At 37.2% G+C, this 19,880-nt stretch overlaps 1 protein-coding gene across 9 annotated transcripts in view; it reads right to left on the bottom strand.

The window, feature by feature from the left end:
- OSBPL8 (oxysterol binding protein like 8) overlaps positions 1-19,880 on the bottom strand; it is a 222,682-nt gene that overhangs the window by 57,305 nt on the left and 145,497 nt on the right. For all 9 annotated transcript variants that reach the window (XM_072655427.1, XM_072655418.1, XM_072655421.1 and 6 more), the window contains 4 exons: positions 15,282-15,352; positions 11,267-11,344; positions 3,655-3,756; positions 1,447-1,650 (listed from right to left, as the gene is read on the bottom strand). In XM_072655427.1, the coding sequence (XP_072511528.1) occupies positions 1,447-1,650; positions 3,655-3,756; positions 11,267-11,344; positions 15,282-15,352 (455 nt within the window). The remainder of the gene's footprint in view (positions 1-1,446; positions 1,651-3,654; positions 3,757-11,266; positions 11,345-15,281; positions 15,353-19,880) is intronic.

The raw sequence follows: 19,880 nt of genomic DNA on the forward strand, positions 1-19,880 counted from the left end.
GCAACTGACTTGTTTTCTAAACCCAGATAACTTTATCCCTAGTTATAACTAAAAGAAACTCAACTCATTCTTCCCAAGTTAATTTCAGCTTGTAAAATGTGAGTGAACCCAAAATTCTAGTTTCACAGCACTGTACAATAATAAGATAAAGAATACAATTCCCAGAAGTCTTTAAGCATATTTCAACTGTGTTAATGTACTGACAGAAAAGACAGAAATGTAGTTACAAATTATATGGGTGAGAGTTAAATTAATAATCTTAAATGGGGTTGAGGGTATTGTATAAAGAGTCTCTCATTTCCTAACAAGTAAATATTTTGTTTTTAAAAACATATAACAGGAAGCATAAATTATTGTTTTAGGAAAGGGAAAGAAGAAAGCATTTTTATTTGTTGAGAAAGAACACAACACGAGATATAGCACACCAAGAAATTTCCACAAAGGATCATAAAACTCAAGCTGGAAGTGTCTGCCACAATCTTTGTCACAAGGGAACAAAATGCATTCAGGAAGATCATCAAATCACAAAACAACAGACCTAGAGGATTTCATTCAAGGAACTGGGGGGGAGGGGGCATCTTGTAAAGCATATTTAAGTTTAAGAAATAAAAGTGATGAATTAAAACAAGATAAGAAATAAAAATATTAAGACAACCAATATGCCATCAACTAACCCCACAAAAAACCTGAACCTTTTAAAATAGGTCTGAAATAAAATTATGGGTTGATTCTGCCTCTACAACCCAAACCAGTGACTTCATAATGCTTGGACAGTTGGTTGCAAGTTTTGTAATAGTGTCTAACAGGCAGAAATGTGCCCTTCCTTCCTGCCTCTTTTTCCCTTGCAACCCCATAACAGTTGTCATGACAGTCAGTCAATAAGCATTTATTGATAGGCACTGTGCTAAGTGCTAGAAAAAACCATCCATTGTTACAAGCTTTTGTAATTGCTAAATAGTATTCTAGTTTAAGAGTCAATTAAACAAATATTTACTAAGTGCTCCCATGCTAGGCACTGGGCGAGGCCCTTGAACAAGCCCCTCCTCATTATCCCCTTTTCTCCCCACATCCTTACCCTTCACTTTACATTCTACTTAGAGCCCACACTCACAAATAAAATAACAATATTACATAACACCACACTCAAAAATGTAATATAGTACAGACTGAATCTATACATGTAAAGGAAAGATAAAAGGAACAATAAGAGTGGGAGTACATGAAAACAATTTCTGGATGAATTTCAATTTAGATCTTGAGGCAGACTGAAGAAGTCATATTGGAGAGCCATAAGGAATATTCCATGAGAAAGAATGCATACGTAAAAGCAGAGAAATAGGAAACTGGAAGTTATAACAGTAAAATAATCATTAAATGCCATTTTTACATATTGATTTCTGCTCAACACTATTCTTCCTTTTATGTAGGTACCAACTTCATTCTTACCTTAACTGCCCAAATGGACTGTTCCAAAGGATGGAAAAGTTTGAAACAAAAACCATCCTTTTTGGATGGCCGCTCAATAAGTTCACAGGCATTCAGAAGCACGGTCCCCACCCACTGACCATTTTTTTGGGTTTTATAAATCAGCAACACTCCAGGTTTCAACACACACCAAAGCTTAGTCCAGCTCTTAAGGGTACCACGAATCTGTAGAAAAACAAATGTAAAACGTAAAAAAACAAACATAAAACAAAATTTCTCATTTCATGAGAAACGTGGGGACAAGTTAGATACAAGTTAGAAACAATGTAAATGTTTTAAAATTTAATTCCTGTGATGAAACAAGAGCAAAACTCAATCCCCTAGATACTGTGTTCCTCAGTAATAACAGGTATTTATTGTTCAAGGGTTAATATATCTAAGTTAAATTTTAAAACCAGAAGTTAAACTCAAATCTTTCTCTGTTCTCATCAGATGTACATGCTTAAAGGTTCAGTACTATGGGAACAGGATTAAATACATTCAATAACAATTTTTTTTCCTATCAATATTTACTTTCATAGAAATATTACTTTTCCATGGCTCAAGGAAGCAATGAGCTTGAGTGCATGGTAATGAAGTTCTTTAAAATACTGAGTAAGAATATGACCTTGGTTTCTTATTTACATTCAATTCTCAATTATCTCTATGTTAATCTATGGTTTACTCCTATTTTCTGCCACTAATAGGTTAATATAAAGGATCTATACTGTGGCATCAGAGCCGATGGAAGAGGAGTATGTATTGCAGACAGACTGTATGTATACATGCAAGAGATGCTTAGAGAATGCAGAGAAGAGAATGGATGAGATGAGGAATATATTAGGTTCTCCAGAAAAGAAAGGGGTTTCATCTCTACTGATGGCATGTTGACCTGCGGTAAACAACTGGTGAAAAACAAAGGCAATGATGGCTAAATGTAGGCCAAAGTTTAGAGCTAGAAAATTAGAGCCAGAAGAGTAAAGAGGTAAGAGATATATAAGCAGAATGAGAATCCTTGTGGTATATAGGACTGAGAGCAACAAGCAGAGCTAGGTCAGTAAGACAGGCAATGGTCTGGGGCAAAAGAAAGGCTCAATGGGCCTACTGGACAGCCCAATTCTTAATCATCCAAAAGAAATCTAATAAAGATTGAGGCTTACTGAAGCTGAAGCAGTCAGTGTTATCTGGGGGAGTTTGGAGCTAGAGTTCTCAGAATCTAATGGGAAAAGCGGCAAAAAGGGTTGATTTCTAGGAAACACATCCTGGGGCACCTCCAATTCTCCCAAGATTCCCCTCGAATTAGAACAGCACCTTAATGGAACTCCTCCCACACCCCACATAGAGAGTCCATGATGATGACAGAAAGGTGATGGAGAAAAAAAGGGGAAGGATCAGAAACCAAGTAGCCCTGACTTATGCATTCCACCTTTAGATTATCTGTGCCTTCTCCTCCCGACCACTGATGGTGACTGTGCGTACTGGAAGAGCAGGGAGATCATTAGATTTAGAGTCCAACAGTTCTGAGCTGTCCAAAAGTGGAATGCCTTGGGAGGTTACAGGGTAGCCTCCTCACTTGGGCATAATCAAGCGATGTGTGACCACTGGCCAGGTGTATTGTAGAGGGGTTTTTCTTTCATGTATTAGTCAGATGTTCCTTCAAGCTGTAAGATCCTGGGATTCTGAGACTTGAGTTCTAATGATGCTTAACACAGTTATTAGTTCTGCGACCATGGGCAAGTCACTTAATTTCTCCAGACTCAGTTTCTTCATCTATAAAATGGGGATCATAATCACAGTACCTATCTCACAAGTTTACTGTGAGGAACAAATGACTTAATATTTGCATTTTCCAAACCATACAGGATATTATAAATGTTAGTTGTTGTATTGTTAATTTTTCACCAGAACAAATGTAGTGCTTTTATAAAAACACTGTTCACAAATCTCACACATATCCAAACCACTTCTCAGTCAATTCCTATGTATATTTAATTCTTGTTGTCAAATCAGAAAACATTAAGTTTCTTGCTTCCCATTAAGATTAGAATATGGAACCTCTTGAATGCTTAGTTAAAAGCTCTTCTCCTAGTAGAAAACAAGCAGTTCAAGAATTGTTTTCTATGCCACCTTATGGGTTTTTTGATTATAGAAAATAAACATCAAGTAACATAAGTTCACACAAACTCTGACCTTCAGCCAATCAGCCATAACAATAACTGAAGGGTCTGTGATTGTACTGAGTAATTCTTTTGTGGCTCTCTTCTTTTCTTCTCGGTAATTTTTCTTTTGTACCTGTTTTAAATAAAGAATATAAAATAAATATATGATAATTTTATGAAAATGAGCAAAACTGAAAAAAAGACACATGTAGAATATGGCAAGAAAACTTCTCAAACACCTCAAATCATTGGATCACAGACCCATAGAATTTTTAAAACTAGAAGACATCTTTCAACCGCCTTTCTTTTGCAGCCAAGATAACTGACTTCCAAAGAGGTTCAGTCACTCAAAGCCATGTGAGTAGGAGAAAGCAGAAGAGTAACAGCCTATGCTCTATGAGCCTACACTTCAGTGCTCTTTCCTAAGAAAAGCCAGTCCTGCCTATTAAAAGTAAAAGAACAAAGAAAATGCAGTCTTGGCATAATTATATTTATTATTTTAATAAATCACCAAGATATTACCTTCATAAATAGGTCACTTATTAGGTAATCTGTAAAAGAAATATTAACATAATCTAGTGGTTATTTTTCTATTTAATCTTTTAGCTGCAACGAATTTACCAAAACAGAAAAAGTTTCCCAACATCAAAGCTGAACGGAATGGTGTTTGTAAAACTAAAGAAGCATGCCAACAAAACGTCATTTAAAAGTTTTGCATGCACAGATTTCTTTTCAAATCACCCTGCTCTCATTTATGAGCTTAATCTGTAATAAATTAGAGTTCTAGATTAACAGTATAGTTAAATGGACTGGACAGAAGGTTTGTAAAAAATTAAAAGGAGAATTATTTTCATTACTTTCGTCAAAACTGCTATTTTACTGAGTAAATCTACTTTCTATGCTATTTTACTGAATTTCAGTCTACAACACAAAAAGATAGGAACAGGCAATGTTGAAGGGGTTTTTAGCAGTTTATCGAAAAGAGAGATGACATGGTCAGACCTGCACATTAAGAAGTGCACTTTGACAGCTAAGTAGCATCCTTTCCACAGTCTTCCCCTCTTTCTAGCATCCTTATTGTCACCACCATTCTCCCAGTTCACCCAAGCTCACAACTTAGGGGCCATCCTCAGTTCTTCACTCTGTTTCACCCAATGTATCGAACCTGTCACCTAGTCTTATTGATTCTATCTCACAACATCTCTCCCAGAAGCCTCACCTCATGCCTGGACTATTGCAAACGCCTTCTGCTTATTCTCTTGGTTTCATCTCTGCCCATTCCAGCAAACTCTACTATAGAAGAATTTAAGTCTATTATACATTTTAGGTTACTAATACTTAAAACTGCACCAAGACTTTTAGGACCTCCTAAGTATTAAACTGGACCATATGCCTTTAAGCAAGCAAAAAAATTACATTTAAAAATGATAATGCCCATTACTTAACAATCATAAAGTACTTATAAATGTGCTATCTCTAAAAAAATTATACATTTAAAAAATTAATATGGTATGAGTGTTGTCTCAACTAAAAGATTCTCCAAGGAAAACATCTTTTATCTTCCTTTTTTTTAAGGCACTTAAAAACAGAATTGGGGTAAAACTTCAAAAAATAAAACTTTATCAATAGCTTCTGGTTTTTCATTACCAACATTTCCCAATATAACTCTCCCTCATCCTTCCTTGCCCTGTGACCTCACTGCTTACATAACAAAGAAAAACAAAAAATTCAGCATAACTAACAAAGCCATCAGAGCCAATGTGACGCTGCATGCAGTGTCACACACCTATATACCCCCTACCTCTGCAAAGAAGGCAGAAGGTGCTTCCTTCACGGCTTTTCTTGGGGGCCAATATACTTAGAATTTTCATAGCATTTCATTTCAATTACAGTGTTATTACTGTAATTGAGCATTTCATTTTATTTTAGTCCATGTGTATACTGTTTTCCTGGTCTGCTTCTATTAATTAATGATTTTCATGCTTCTTTATCTTTAGCATATTCACTGTTTCTTATAGCACGGGAATATTCCATTATATTCATGTAATGTAACTTATTTAACCATTTCCCAATTACTGGGCATTTACTTTGCTACTACAAAAAGTGCTACCACAAATATAGTAGAGCACTGTCCATTGGTAATATAAGAATATTGTTTTTATCACTTGCTTCCCTGGGATGTACCTAGCATTGGGATTTTTAGATGAAAGGGTATGAGCATTTTAGTTACTTTCTTAATTCCAAATGTTTTTTCCAACATGTCTGGCCCAAATTCACATAGAGAACACTACAGTGTCCTTCCATAACATTCCCCCCTCTTCCTGATCTCCCTAGTACTATCAAGACCACCATCAGGCTCACAGCTTAGGCGCTATCCTCAGCTCTCACCACCCATATCCAATCTGCTGCTTAGTTTTGTTGGTTCTATCTCACAAGGCCCCTCCTGTAGGCCTCCCCCATCACCTCCTGCCTTCTCTATTACAAGAGCCTTCTTGGCCTTTATGACGCAAGTTATTCTCCATTCCAGACCATCCTCTACAATCATTTTAATCCCAACTTTGAAGAAGTTTACAGTGTAATGGAATACTATTGTGCTGTAAGAAATGATGAACAGGAAGACTTCAGAGAGGCCTGGAAAGGCTTATGTGAACTGATGCTGAGTGGAAGGACCAGAACCAGGAGAACTTTATATACAGAGACAACCACAGTGTATGAGGATTTTTTCTGGTAGACTTAGAACTACATTGCAATGCAAGGAAAATTCCCAATGGTCTCTTAAGACAAAATGCCTTCCACAGCCAGAGAAAGAGCTATGGAATTTGATCGCAGAATGTAGCAGATCATTTTCTTTGTATTATGTTTTGGTTTGTTTTATGATTTCTCCCATTCATTTTAATTCTTCTATGCAACATGACAAAGGTGAAAGTGTATTTAATAGGAATGTATGTGTAGAACCTATATAAAATTGTATGCCGTCTCGGGGAGGGAGTGGGGAGGGAGGGGGAAGGAGGAAAAAATCTAAGTTATATGGAAGTGAGTGTAGAACACTGAAAACAAATAAAATAATAATTTAAAAAAGGGGAGAAATATCTGGAAAGATATATGGCTATACAGGGAGCTCACAGATGAACTTAAGGTTTATTTTTAAAAATTCATTTTATATTGGTGCCTTATGTCTTTACATTCTCTATGTTCTATTTGACCAAAGTGAATTTTTTTTGTGAAAAAGAAAACTTAAGCCATAAAGCAAAAGCAGTAAACATCTAAAAAAAAAAATAGAAGAAAAATGTTTAGGTGTCTTGTGTGTGTGAAGTTCTGTGTATTAGGAAAGACTGACAGGAAGAAGACAGAGCTTCTGCTTTTAAGGGGCTTATAACCTAGGAGGAGCAGCTAGGCAGCACAGTGGATAAAGTACTGGGCCTGGAATTTAGCAGAGAAAACAAGATGTCAATAATATCCATATAAAGAAAATGTTTCAAGAGCAGAAGATCCCTTCTTACCCATCATTTAGGGAATGGTGAACAAGTCATGGTACACACAGTGAAACATTCCTGTGTTGTGAGGAGTGCTGAGGACAATGGTTGCATAGAAACCTCAAAAGTGTGTGTGACTAATTCAGAGGGGAGTGAGCAGAACGAAGGGAACAGTACAAGCAGCAAAATGTGATGCTATAAAAATGAAAGACTTTGGGAGAATGAAGAACAATGATCAATCATACTTCCAGGAGCCTGATGGGAAAGAATGCTACCCACTTTCTCCCAGGGAAGTGATGGACTAAACATGCAAAATGGGACCATTTTTTTGACACAGTCAATATGGGAATTTGTTTTGCTTGACTGTGCATATTTGTTAGTTTTTTTATTTTGGGATGTTTTTTTCCCTTCCTTCCTCCTCCAGCAGAGGTAATGAGTATGAGAGAAAATAAGTATTATACCATATATATTATATATTATAAGTATTAATCATTATAAATAAGTAAATGAATGAATAACGAATAAATAAATAAATGATAAAATCAAGTAAGTCATTATGGAGGTAGCATTCAAACTGAGTCCTGAAGGAGAATTCAACAAGTGAAAGTAAAGATAGTGGAAAAATATGGAGAGTACATACTATTCCAGAAGTACAAATTGAACAAATAAATGGTTAAGGGAAAGCAGGGACCATGTACAGTTGAGTTTGATTAGGGTATGAAGTATATAAGATAATATAGACATGAGTACAAAGGCAGTCTTAAGCCTGACTGCAGACAGGAAAAATGTGAGCTAGAATAAATGACTGAAAATCTGGGAAAGTCACCTAGAGGTTGGCAGATAAGAGCACCAAAGATGAGTTGAAGGTAACAAAGGAAATGCATGCGCTTCAAAAGAAAGAATAATGAAAGATGCAGGTAGAGGCATGGTAATTAGGAGCAAGGAGCATACCAATCTCTCCACTTGGCCCTCTAGCACAGGACACAGAATGATCTGAGTCATCTACAATTGAGAGTGTGGGGAGAAGATGTGTTCTACTCAGGGGAATTCCAGGTTCCACTGAATCAAGGAATACTGATTGAGGAATCAGATGACAAAAAGAGCTTCTTCAGTCAACAAGAAACCTAAATGTAGATTCCAAAGGATGCAATGGTTTAAGGAGTTAACAGATGGATGCATTGATCTGAAATGGGCCCAGGGAGAAGTTGGGCTGTAAGAATAAGGATCAGGATTCAGAAGAAAGTAGTTGCCCCATGCATCTGATTCATCTCCCACTCAATTTCCAATGCCTTGCAATGTGGCATCTGACCTCATCATTTGATAAACAGCTCTCCTCAAGGTCAACAATGAACTCAACGAGTTCATACAACAATCATCTCTCAAGTCCTTATTCACCCTGAGCACTCTGTGGAACACTTTCTCCCAGAAACATCTTCTAGTTTCTAGGGCTTCTCTGACAGCAGCCACTCCTACTTGCTTTCCTCCTACTTATCTTTGAAGGATTAAAAGCTATCCCTCAGACTTCATCCTGGGCCATCTTCATTTCTTTTTCTATATTTTCTGCATTAATGATCTCATCAGTCTATTTATTTAGTCTCCTAATCACTCTCCTGGATCCCAGGCGACATCATTAACTGTTGGTTATCTTCACTTGAACTCCACATAGATATATGAAACTCACCACATCCAAAATGGAACTCACTATGTTCGTCTTGTAGATCCAGCTACCTTTGTGACATGAAAAGTTCAAGACACATGGTTTCTGGGTAATTAATCATTTTATTAATAATGCCAACATACTATTAGTAAAAGGATAGTCATTTGGCCATCCCTCATGGAACCCACACAATGCTTATATGCCCTTGGAAAAGTGGGTGTTCCTAAAGATGGGAATCAATTTTGATTGGTTAACAAATAGTGAGAGAATGAGTATTGTAATCAGAAGTGGACCTATTCTGATGAGGGTCTGGGAAATGTGATTCTGATCACTCGGTTTTGGTCAAACAGAATTATCTATGTTCATATAAAAGGGAGACTCCACTTTTCCCCAGACCTGGTTGAGTAAAACAAAATTGTGTGCAATTCATCAGTTCACTTCTGAACAGATCTGAGTTCTCCCTCCTGGTATCAGCCCTAAATTTCAAAACGCTGCCTGAGTAAACCTACAGGGGCTGATTTCTGAATGAGGAGAGAGAAAAAGGAGAAAACTCTGGTACCAATTCAACAACTAGTTATTAAGTACCAGAGACAGATCATCATTTCTCTCACCTCTAAACTTGCTATACTGAAAAGATTCCATCACCAAGATTTGCAATCAGAGTTTCAAAGTTGTTTTTCTACTTTCTGCTTTTGTAGGAGAAAGTTCTGGGAGATGGAGCAGGGCTTGGGCAAAATGAAGACAAGGAAATTATATAGGAGACTTGTAGCTTGAACCACTTAAGTAAGTCAGAGGTTGAATGTGGGGAGGAGATATTTGGCGTTGTTTTGGAGCAAATGAGGAAAAATGTGAGGAACAATCTTCCGACCCAGATATTGGTCCAGATTCTACTTCCTGGCTGAAAGAGAAGCAAGGCAATTTAGGAAGCTATAGGAGACAACCCAGTAAGAGTCTGAGGGAAAAAAGAAGGGTAAGAGTAGCTGGTGATCCTTGACCATGAGCACTGAGGCAGTCATTTGACAACCTAACAACAGCACAGACATCTGTTGTCCTTCCTGGGCAGTACACAAGACAGAGAATCTTCCAACACTTACCAAAATGGGCGACAAATACCCACTCTGATTGGGTATTGTTGCCAGAAGAATATTTAAAAGTACTGTCAACAAGTATGAAGTCTTAGGTAAGAAGGTGAAGATCACTGGAGAACAAGTTATGTTTTTCTCATTGTGGCCTCAAAGAAAAGGAATGCAGAAGCTAAGAAAGTGGTATCTGAGAATGGAATTTGTATTTCCAGACCACAGCTTACAATGAGAGGATGACAAATTCTAATACAAAGAGTATACCTAATGAAAGCTGATAAGAATGTATGTCAGGTGTCTTGTAAATCAAATCAAAAGGGTTTTGATGGCACCTCCTGTCATATTGATAACAGGACTTAAAATGCAGAATGAAGTATGCATTTTTGTACATGACCAAGATGGGGATTTGTTCTGTTGGACTTTGCATTCCCGTTATGAGGGTTTTTGTTTCATTTTCTAAAACTGTTCAGTGGAGGAGGGAGATATGTGGAGAATGAGAGAGATAATACATACTTATGTAATAGGGCTTGGAGCATGTCCAGATCACTCGAAATGGAGGCACCTTGCATCCTGCATTTACCTACCATGTGGGTAAGAGTAGGCTCCTTTAAATGGCTGCATAACTAAATATGCTGTGTCTTTAAAATTGGCCACACTGGGATAGTCTCTCTCTCCTGCATGTAGTTCGCAACAGTGAAAGCACCATAAACTTAACGGGAAAAGTGAATACTTACACACTTTTACACACACACACACAACCACACACACATCCCCCCACTCTTTTACCCTGACTCCATTTCTATTCTGTTGCATTTCTCCTCCTCAGTTTCAACTTCCGGTTAGTCTTGCATACCCCTGCCAGATCCAGGAGCTGCTTCCAAACATTCAGCAATCTAGGTTCCTACCTTACCATTCAACTAAAAGTGACCTCTCCAAAGTCACCAAGTCTTGTGGCCTTTTCTCAAACCTGATATTTCTTGACTTCACTGTGGCCTTCAATCCTGGTGATGATCTCCTGGATTTGCTCTCCTCTCTGGGTTTTTGTGATGCTGCTTTCGCCTGGTTCTCCCCCTCTCTGTCTGACCACTTCTCATTACCCTTTGTGAGATTTTCATGCAAGTCAAAGTCACTAAGCACAAGTATCTCCTAAACCTCTATGCCATGCCCTCTTCTTTATTCCTTCTGTACTATCCTGATTGGTGATCAGCGCTCCTGGTTTCAACTATTCTCTCTATGCAGATGACTCTCAGAGCTAATCCAGCCCTAATCTCTCTCTTGAGCTCTGATCTCACATCAACAATTACCTGTTACGATGCCTCTAACTGGATGTCCCAAAGGCATCTAAAGCAGAAAACTTAGAAAGGTCTTTTTGTTAACTTTTAGGAAAAAGTTTGTCAGTCAATAAAACAAAAATTATACCAAAAATTGGCTCACCTTAAGAGACTCCTTTTTGGTGAGCTTGCTTGAAGATGAAATGTCCTTCTCTGAGCCATTATAAAGTTTGGATTCAGACTGTAATTACAGAAAAACGAACAGAAGAATAAGATTGATTAAAATCTCTCTATCCAGAGCTCCATGATCATACAGATCCTTAAAATAATTGCTAAATACAGTGAAAAAAACTATTCCCATTTAATGCAACGATATACAAAGTACAGGGACAACTGGGTGGTGCAGTGGATAGAGCACCAGTGCAAGAGTCAGGAGGACCTGAGTTCAAATCTCACCTCAGACACTTGACACTCACTAGTTGTGTGACTTTGGGCAAGCCACTTAACCCCAATTGCCTCATCCTGGGTCATCTCCAGTCATCCTGATGAATATCTGGTCACTGGATTCAGATGACTCTGGAGAAGTGAGGCTGGTGACCTGCAATGCCCTCCCTCACTCAAAACAAAGTCAAGTGCAAGTCATATCATCATTTCTCTGATGGCATGGTCTTCTTTGGCAATGAAGGATGAACACACATACAAAGTACACATGTAATAGAAAGTTCTTATTTTTTGTAAAATATGTGGTTTTAAACAATTATTTATAACCTACTGCAACCAAGTAGTCTCATTTGATAAGTTATGAAGGTAAACAAAAATTTTGCGAACTTTCTGTATTCTGTTTCCAAAAGAACGTGAAGAGAAAAGTCACACAAATTTTAGTCTTTCAAGGAATAAAAGCAATCCTGATAAGCTGTTAAACTGTCAAAATAACTCTTAAAACTCATTAGTAGTTACACTAACGTTGAAGAAAATGTTCATGCTTTCTAAATCTTTTTCCGCAGAGCATCTATGGTGTGTCTAAAGGCACTGACACCCAGTTCCACTTGTCCACAAAAACACAATACTTAAAAAACAACTTGCTCAAACATTTAACTCTTTCTGCTTCTTTAATGTACCCTTGTAAAGGTAAGGGAATTTGAAGATTTTCCGTGTCCCTTAATAGGCCCACGTGACCTGTTTCGAGCTTTGGCCCTGCCCACATGGATCCGACAGGGGCAGGAGCTTGCCAAAAGGGTGGAGCAGGACGGGCAGAGCTGAGAGACAGGGCAGGCAGAACAGAGCAGAGAAGCTAGTGTGAGACAGGGAGCGCTTGTGCCTAAGGTAACTTGTTTGTGAGGAGTTTGTTTGGAATTGATTTCAGCTGTTTCTCCTTATATGAAATGATTTTGGATTATTATGCTTTCATAAGACTTTTATATTTCTTTTATTTTGTTTTGAGTTTTTGTTGTGGCTGAGTTGTTTCAGTCACATCTGACTCTGTGACCTCATTTTGGGGGTTTCTTACAAAAGATACTAAAGTTGTTTGCTATTTCCTTCTCCAGCTCATTTTACAGATGGGAACTGAGGGAAACAGGGTTACTGTGTTAGGGTGGATTTGAACTCAGGTTCCTCTATCCACTGAACCAACTAGCTGCTATTCTGAGTTTATGTCTAATTAAAATAGCTGAAGTTGCCAGAAGACTAACTTTCTCATAAGTGGGGGTACCTACTATAAGTGTCAGAAAACAGAATTTTAGTTTCTGTACCAAATGATAGGGAACAAAGGAACAAGGAACCAAGTAGAAAACCAGAGTTAGCTAGGGCTGATAAAAAGATACACACTTGCCTGGAGACCTGTATTCTGTGAAACATTTCACTGGGATCTACTTTAAGAAACTATAATTTTATCAAGGTGTAATCCCCTCAGTGACACAGATTTTAATTCCTCTATAACTTGGGAATTGGCCTAAGTTGTTTGTTTTGGTTAAAAATTTCATGACTGCAGTCAACCAAGTGTCTCTTCACAAATACATACAGGTTACGCTGCTGACACAGTCCTATAAGAATAATGTCAGGAACCTGAGCAAAGAATTACAACAAATGCAAAGGAAAATACAAGGGGTCCTAAAAGCCTTCACCTTAAGCTATGCTAAGACTTTTGGGACACCCTATATATGGACAGAACTTTTAAAGCATATTGAAGACAAAATAAAGATAAAGGTAGGGATGGGACTACTGCTTAGAGCATATGAGAAGATAAAAATGTACGACAGAGAAGGCACAACTACTCAACTCTTATTTGTTTCTGACTTTTCTACCAAAAAAAAATTATATTCAAATTGTAATTGAAAGTGAAGATAAGTGAAGAGATAGTAAGAGCTTCTGGCTACCCTAAAAGAGTTCATGTCACCAGAACCTGACAAACTATACCTCAAGGTATAAATAGAACTAGTATATATGACTGGCTCAGCCACTAGTGTGACCTTGGAGAAATAATGGAAAATAAGAGAAACTATAACTAGAGATAGGCATATGAGGTCTTGATTTTCAAAAATGGAAATATTAAGTTATAAAACAATCAACTGAATAATCTGACTTGAAGTTTTGGAAAAAAATCTAGAATTATTAAAGGAATGGTTTATGAACATCTAGACCAGGGCTACTTAAGCTTTTTCCACTAGTGGCCCCTTCAGTGCTTCTTAAACTGTGGGTCATGACCCCATATGGTTGTGACCCACAGTTTAAGAAGCACTGACAAAGAAGCCATGATCACAAAAGGCCAGCACTACTTCATCAACACCAGGTTATACCAGACAAATTTACTTTTCTTTTCTGTCTGCATTACTATACTGGAAAATCAGGCAAATGCCACAAACATAGTATACCCTTATTTTCATAACCACCTTGACAAAATGTCTCAGGCAAGATGATGGGTTTTGAACTAGATTTTTATAGTAAACTGAGGGAGCCAACAAAAAGATCAACAGAAATAAATTCTATAAATGGGTTAAAAATAATTTTCTCAAGCACAAGATAGGAGGGATATGGCTAGGTAGCAGTTCATCTGAAAAAGATGTAGGGATTTTGGTGAACTACAAGCTCAAAAAGGTTAAACAGGGCATACGACATGACAGGAAAAAAGGAAGAAAAGATAATGAAGCTCCAGCCTGCCTTAATAGAAGAATGGCAGCCAGAACAAGGGAAATAATAGTCCTGCTGTGGAGAGATTTTGCCCTGATCTATCCATGCCTCTATTCTTATCTCCAGTTCTACGTGGCATAGTTTTAGGAAGGCACTAAAGCAAGTCATTGGACAATAAACATTTATTAAGCAAGCCCCAGGTGCCAGGCACTGTGCTAACCACTGGGGATAAAAGGCAGAAAGGCAGTTCTTGCCTTCAAGGAGCTCACCCACCATCTAATGGGTGAGGCTACATACAAAAACAATCTGAAAAGCAAGGAGAGAGGGGAAGAATAGTGAAGAGGGAAATACCCAGCACAGAGGGCATAATGAAATCCTGCAGCTGCAGTGGAAAATGGTGAAGTGACTATGCTGGGCACCCTTCTTAAATTCTAGAAAATCTAGGAGAATTTCTCTGATGTTCAACCTCCAACTTTGATGATCAGGAGGAAGAAAAAGGCCACAGGAGCAGGATGTGGAGGAGGTGTGAGTTTCAGAGTTGATTTAATCTTACAGGATGATGAGTTTCTGGAGAACATGAAGTCTAGGAGAGCATCCAGATGGTAGCCGGAGTGAGGGACTTATAAATCATGGCAAATAAGTACTAACTGAAGGAAACGGATTCTAGCTTGCGGTTGAGAATACTGAAATAAGATACAACAGCAATCTTTAAGTACGTGAAGGTCCATCAAAGAACAAAGATTAGACATGTCCTGGTTGGTCCCAGAGGTAAAGGTTTGAAGAAAAAACCTTCCTAACAATTAGAATATCCAAAAAGTAAAAGATTCACAATAATGCTTCAGGAGACTGCATCCTCTTCACATGATTTGGAATGATGTAAAGGACTTTTGGGAAAGATACTATGGTATGATTCTTTTTTAATGACACAAACCAAATCATGTCATTTGAAACATATCTATATAATACCAGTTGGCCACTGACATACTGTTGTCATTTTGTACATGCAAAAAAAAATTATATCATAACAATACTTTCAAGGACAAAAGAAAACTTACCTTGCTTTTTGACATAGAATGTGATGTCTCTTCTCTATTTTGAGACAGATCATCCTTTCCTCTTTCAAAACCTTAAAAAGAAATGTTTTATTATTATATTGCAATTATCCTGCTACACATTTCTTTTTAGTCCAGGGTAATGCTGTAGTTTATACTCTTACAGAGCCACCAGAAGAACCAAGAATCTAAGTTACCTGCCCATGGTCGCAGTCACGTCAGAGGCAGGACTGAACTGAGGTTTCCTGACTTTGGGACCAGACCTCTCTCTGTTGGCTGTTTCTCCTACTTTGAGTAAATCCATAAGACACTGTTTCCAGCACATTTAGGCAGGTGTTTGTGTATATTTAAAATGAGTCATCTTCATAAAATCATTTAACATACAGTAAATCAAAAATCAATGCCTAAGAAGACAATTACCAAATTCTACCTAAATTAATCTATTTATTCATTGCCATATCAATCAAACTATCAAAACTTATTTTATAGAAATAGAAAAAAATTATAACAAAATTCTTCTGGAAGAACAAAAGCTCAAGGATACCAAAGGAATCAATGAAAAAAAATGTGAAAGGTGTCCTAGTCATGCCAGATCTCAAACTGTACTCTAAAGCAGTAATTATCAAAACAATCCGACACTGGCTATGAAACTGAGCAGTTGATCAGCGGAAGACATTAAGTGCAAATTACTACAGTAAATGACCACAGTAATCTAGTATATGATAAACTCAAAGGCACAAGCTTTTGGAACAAAAACTCATCTGACAAAAACTGATGGGAAAACTAGAAAACAGTATGGCAGAAACTAGGTATAAAACAGCATTTCACATCATATACCAAGATACGGTCAAAATTGGTACATGATTTACATATAAAAGGACCAAAAAAAAATACAGAGAACATTACAAAATATAAAATAAAATATAAAATTTAAAAGGTTTTGCAAAAACAAAACCAATGCAAGCAAAAGAAAGAAAACCGCGGAAAATTTTGCAACAAGTATCTCTGATAAAGGCCCCATTTCTCAAACATATAGAGAACTGAGTCAAATTTATAAAAATACAAGTCATTCCCTAATTGATAGTCAAAGAATATGAAAAGTTTTCAGACAAATAAAAGATATCTATATTCATAAGAAAAAATGAACTAAGTCACTATTGATCAGAGAAATGCAAATTAAAAACAACTACATCACACCTAAAAGTGGCTAATACGACAAAAAAGGAAAATGTTGGATGTTGGAGGGGATGTGAGGAAACTGGGACACAACATACTGTTGGTGGAGTTGTGAACTAATCTACAACCATTCTACAGCCAATCTATAACCAAAGCAATTTGGAACTATGTCCAAAGGGCTATAAAATTGCACATCTTTTGATCCAGCAATATCACTAATAGGTCTACATCCCAAAGACAGCCAAAAAAAAAAAAGGGAAAAGGCCCTATTTGTACATAAAGATTTATAAAGGCTCTTTTTGTGATGGCTAAGAATTGGAAATCAACTGGGGAATGGTTGAACAAGCTGTGGTATAGGATTTTAATGGAAAATTACTGTGCTATAAGAAATGACAAGCAGGATGATTTCAGAAAAACCTGGAAAGATTTACGTGAACTGATGAAAAGTGAAGTGAACAGAAACAGAAGAACACTATACATAGTAAAAGCAATATTTTGTTCAATGAAGAAGTGTGAATGACTTGGTTATTCTCAGCAACACAATGATCTAAGGCAATCCCAAAGGATTAATGATGAAACATACTATCTACTTCCAGAGCAAGAACTGACAATGACTGAATACAGACTGAAGCATGCTATTTTTCACGTTCTTTCACTTTTTTCTTTTATTCGAGTCTTCTTGTACAAAATGGCTATTAAGGAAATGTTTTACACAATTGCATAAATATAACCTGTATCTGAGGAAGGAGGGAAAGAAGGGAAAAGACCGAATTTGGAACTCAAAACTTTAAATAAAAATGTTAAAAAAAATAGAGGAAAAAGTCAATTATAAAACACCTCTTTCAAACAAATGAAGAATACCACCCATCTACTAACATTATTTATTAAGATACAATCCAATATATTCCAACACATCTAATTAATTTATCAATATGGATGCTCCCTCAAATGATTACAAACTATCCATGGATACCAAGCCTGATTTATTTTATTTATATTTTTACTTATTTATGTCCACTGTGGCCTAAAATATCCCAAAAAGTGAGAGAATGCTTTGGGTTTGATAGTGGATCAACAAAGACCAAAGCGTCCATGAAATGTTGTTGTTATTAAGGATTTAAAGATTACCAACCTGAAAAGAACCAATTCCACAGTTAGGGAGAGCTGAGGTCTGGAATTCACTAAATTCATACAACTGTCCCACTCTGTGATATGTCACACACAGCCAGGCTTGCTAACATGGTGCACTTAAGAACACCACTGTGTCCTGGGCCATCTCCAGGCACACTGATCTATATCTGGCCACTGGACTCAGGTGGCCAGGGAGGAGAAAGTAAGGCTGACGACTTCGCATAGCCCTCCTCATTCAAATCCAATGCAATTGCCAGTCATGTCATCATCTTCCTGATGTCATGATCCTCTTTGAGAACAAAAGACAAACCATACCAGACCAGCACAAAGAACGTCACGCACAAAAGTAGCCTGATCCCCACCCTAACAAGTTTATGAGGTTGAAAAGAAAGCCTCATACAAAGACACAAAGAACAATTTAAGACTAGTGTAAAACTTAATACAATTAAGTACTAAAATGTGAACTAACATTAATTACTAGGGATGGGCAGGTAGAATTAGGAAAGATAAATATTCCAGTTTAACTGGGAAAAAATTTCAGAGGGATACTACACAAGAGTATTTAACTATATCCTGCATTTAATTTACTTGCACATGCAAACTTATGCTAAAGTGAGCTAGTGTGTCATCAAGATGAAATATGGTAACAGACGGCAACAGACTCTTGGAACCCAAGGAGTTATCTTTCTAACAAGAAGTGTATTTCATATCTGATCTCCAGCTTCCTGCCTAACAAGACCGAGATGTCATAAATCAAACTCAATGTCCATAAAAGCAAATATGTTTTCTCCTCCACAGATTCCAACCACTCCTTTAGACCTCTCAATTACCATTTGGGGTGGCAGCACTCTTCTTGCTACCCTGAGTCAAAATCTTGGAATTATCCTCAATTCTTTATCTCCTACACTCAGTCAATTTCAGACATAAGACTCCTCTGACCAGCTTTTCCACGTGAAGTGTTGATTTGGAGTCAGGGGCATGGTTGAAAAAGAAGCCAATGGAAATCCTAACCTTGGGCCATTGTGAGCTGGGGAGAGATAAAGATTGAAGGAGAGAAGGATGAGAGTATTAAGTACAGAAGACTGAGATGCAGGACTTCCATTTTTTTATCTTGAAGGCAAGAAGCAAATTATATCACGGCAAGAAAAATAGCTAACATCATCTTTGTCTATAAAAGAAAGAAAAAAGACAAAGAAAAAACTTGACGAAATTTGAGAGGACTATGTAAAGTAGTAAAACACTGGTTATTTATGTGAAGTACTTATTATTTATATCTAATTCAAATGTAGCACAGCAGCAATCATCTTGATCGTTAAATGTAAAAGTCTGATGACTTTTTGGTCAATGTTACTGAACTAAAGTCATCTGTGTTCATAATCTGCTGCTCAAGTAAGGAAGCCATCTGGTTACAAACATTTTTTTGAAAGAGAGAACATGAATGGAAATTGGTCTTATATATGTTATAGTCTATAAGCTTATACACAACATTAAGTAAAACATTAAATGGGAAGATACACTTACTGAAGATGTTCATTCATATCCTAGTACAGTGTGGTCAAACTCAAAAAGAAACAGGAGGCACTATCCATGCATAAGTTTCTCTGCCTGCCACATACTAACTTAGTTTTAAAATGTAATGTTATCTATGTTTTATTGCATTTTTACTTATTTTGTTACATATTTCCCAGTCACATTTTAATCTGGTTTGGACTATACTTGGGAGAGTTATTAGCAGCCTGGTCCATGGGCTACATTTTAATACCTCTGTTCTAGAAAATGTTCTGCACGAAGTCTAAGTACCAGAGGGATCTTCCGTAGATAAAGAGGTTCTATGGATGCTCCTCTTTAAAACATGCCATTATGCTAACTGCCCTGATTCCGAGACCTTTATTTATCATGAAATCAATCCTCTCAGACTAGAGACAGAGTGACAAAGGTTGGCTGCTGCGGGTCATGTGACAAACAGGAGAGAGTGTGCAGCAGCAACCCACTCACCAAGTTACACGTTGGGCATACTAGTGACTAAAAAAGGGCAGATTAAGTGGGGCATGGACAAAGCATTCTTTACATCTTTCTTTCTTTCACAATCTCTACACTTTTCATAGGCTGCCCAAAATCCTTTGGTGAGCTATCTTATGTTGTGCATGACTGTTGAAGAGGTTATGCAAAGAGATGCCAATACATTGTTGATGGACATGGGAATTTGTACAACTATTCTAGAAAGAGATTTAGAATTATGTAAAGAAAATGACTAAAATGTTCCTTCCCAGAGATGTCAATACTAAGTATATACTT

Source organism: Notamacropus eugenii, chromosome 3, assembly GCF_028372415.1.
Source record: "Notamacropus eugenii isolate mMacEug1 chromosome 3, mMacEug1.pri_v2, whole genome shotgun sequence".
NCBI lineage: Eukaryota > Metazoa > Chordata > Mammalia > Diprotodontia > Macropodidae > Notamacropus > Notamacropus eugenii.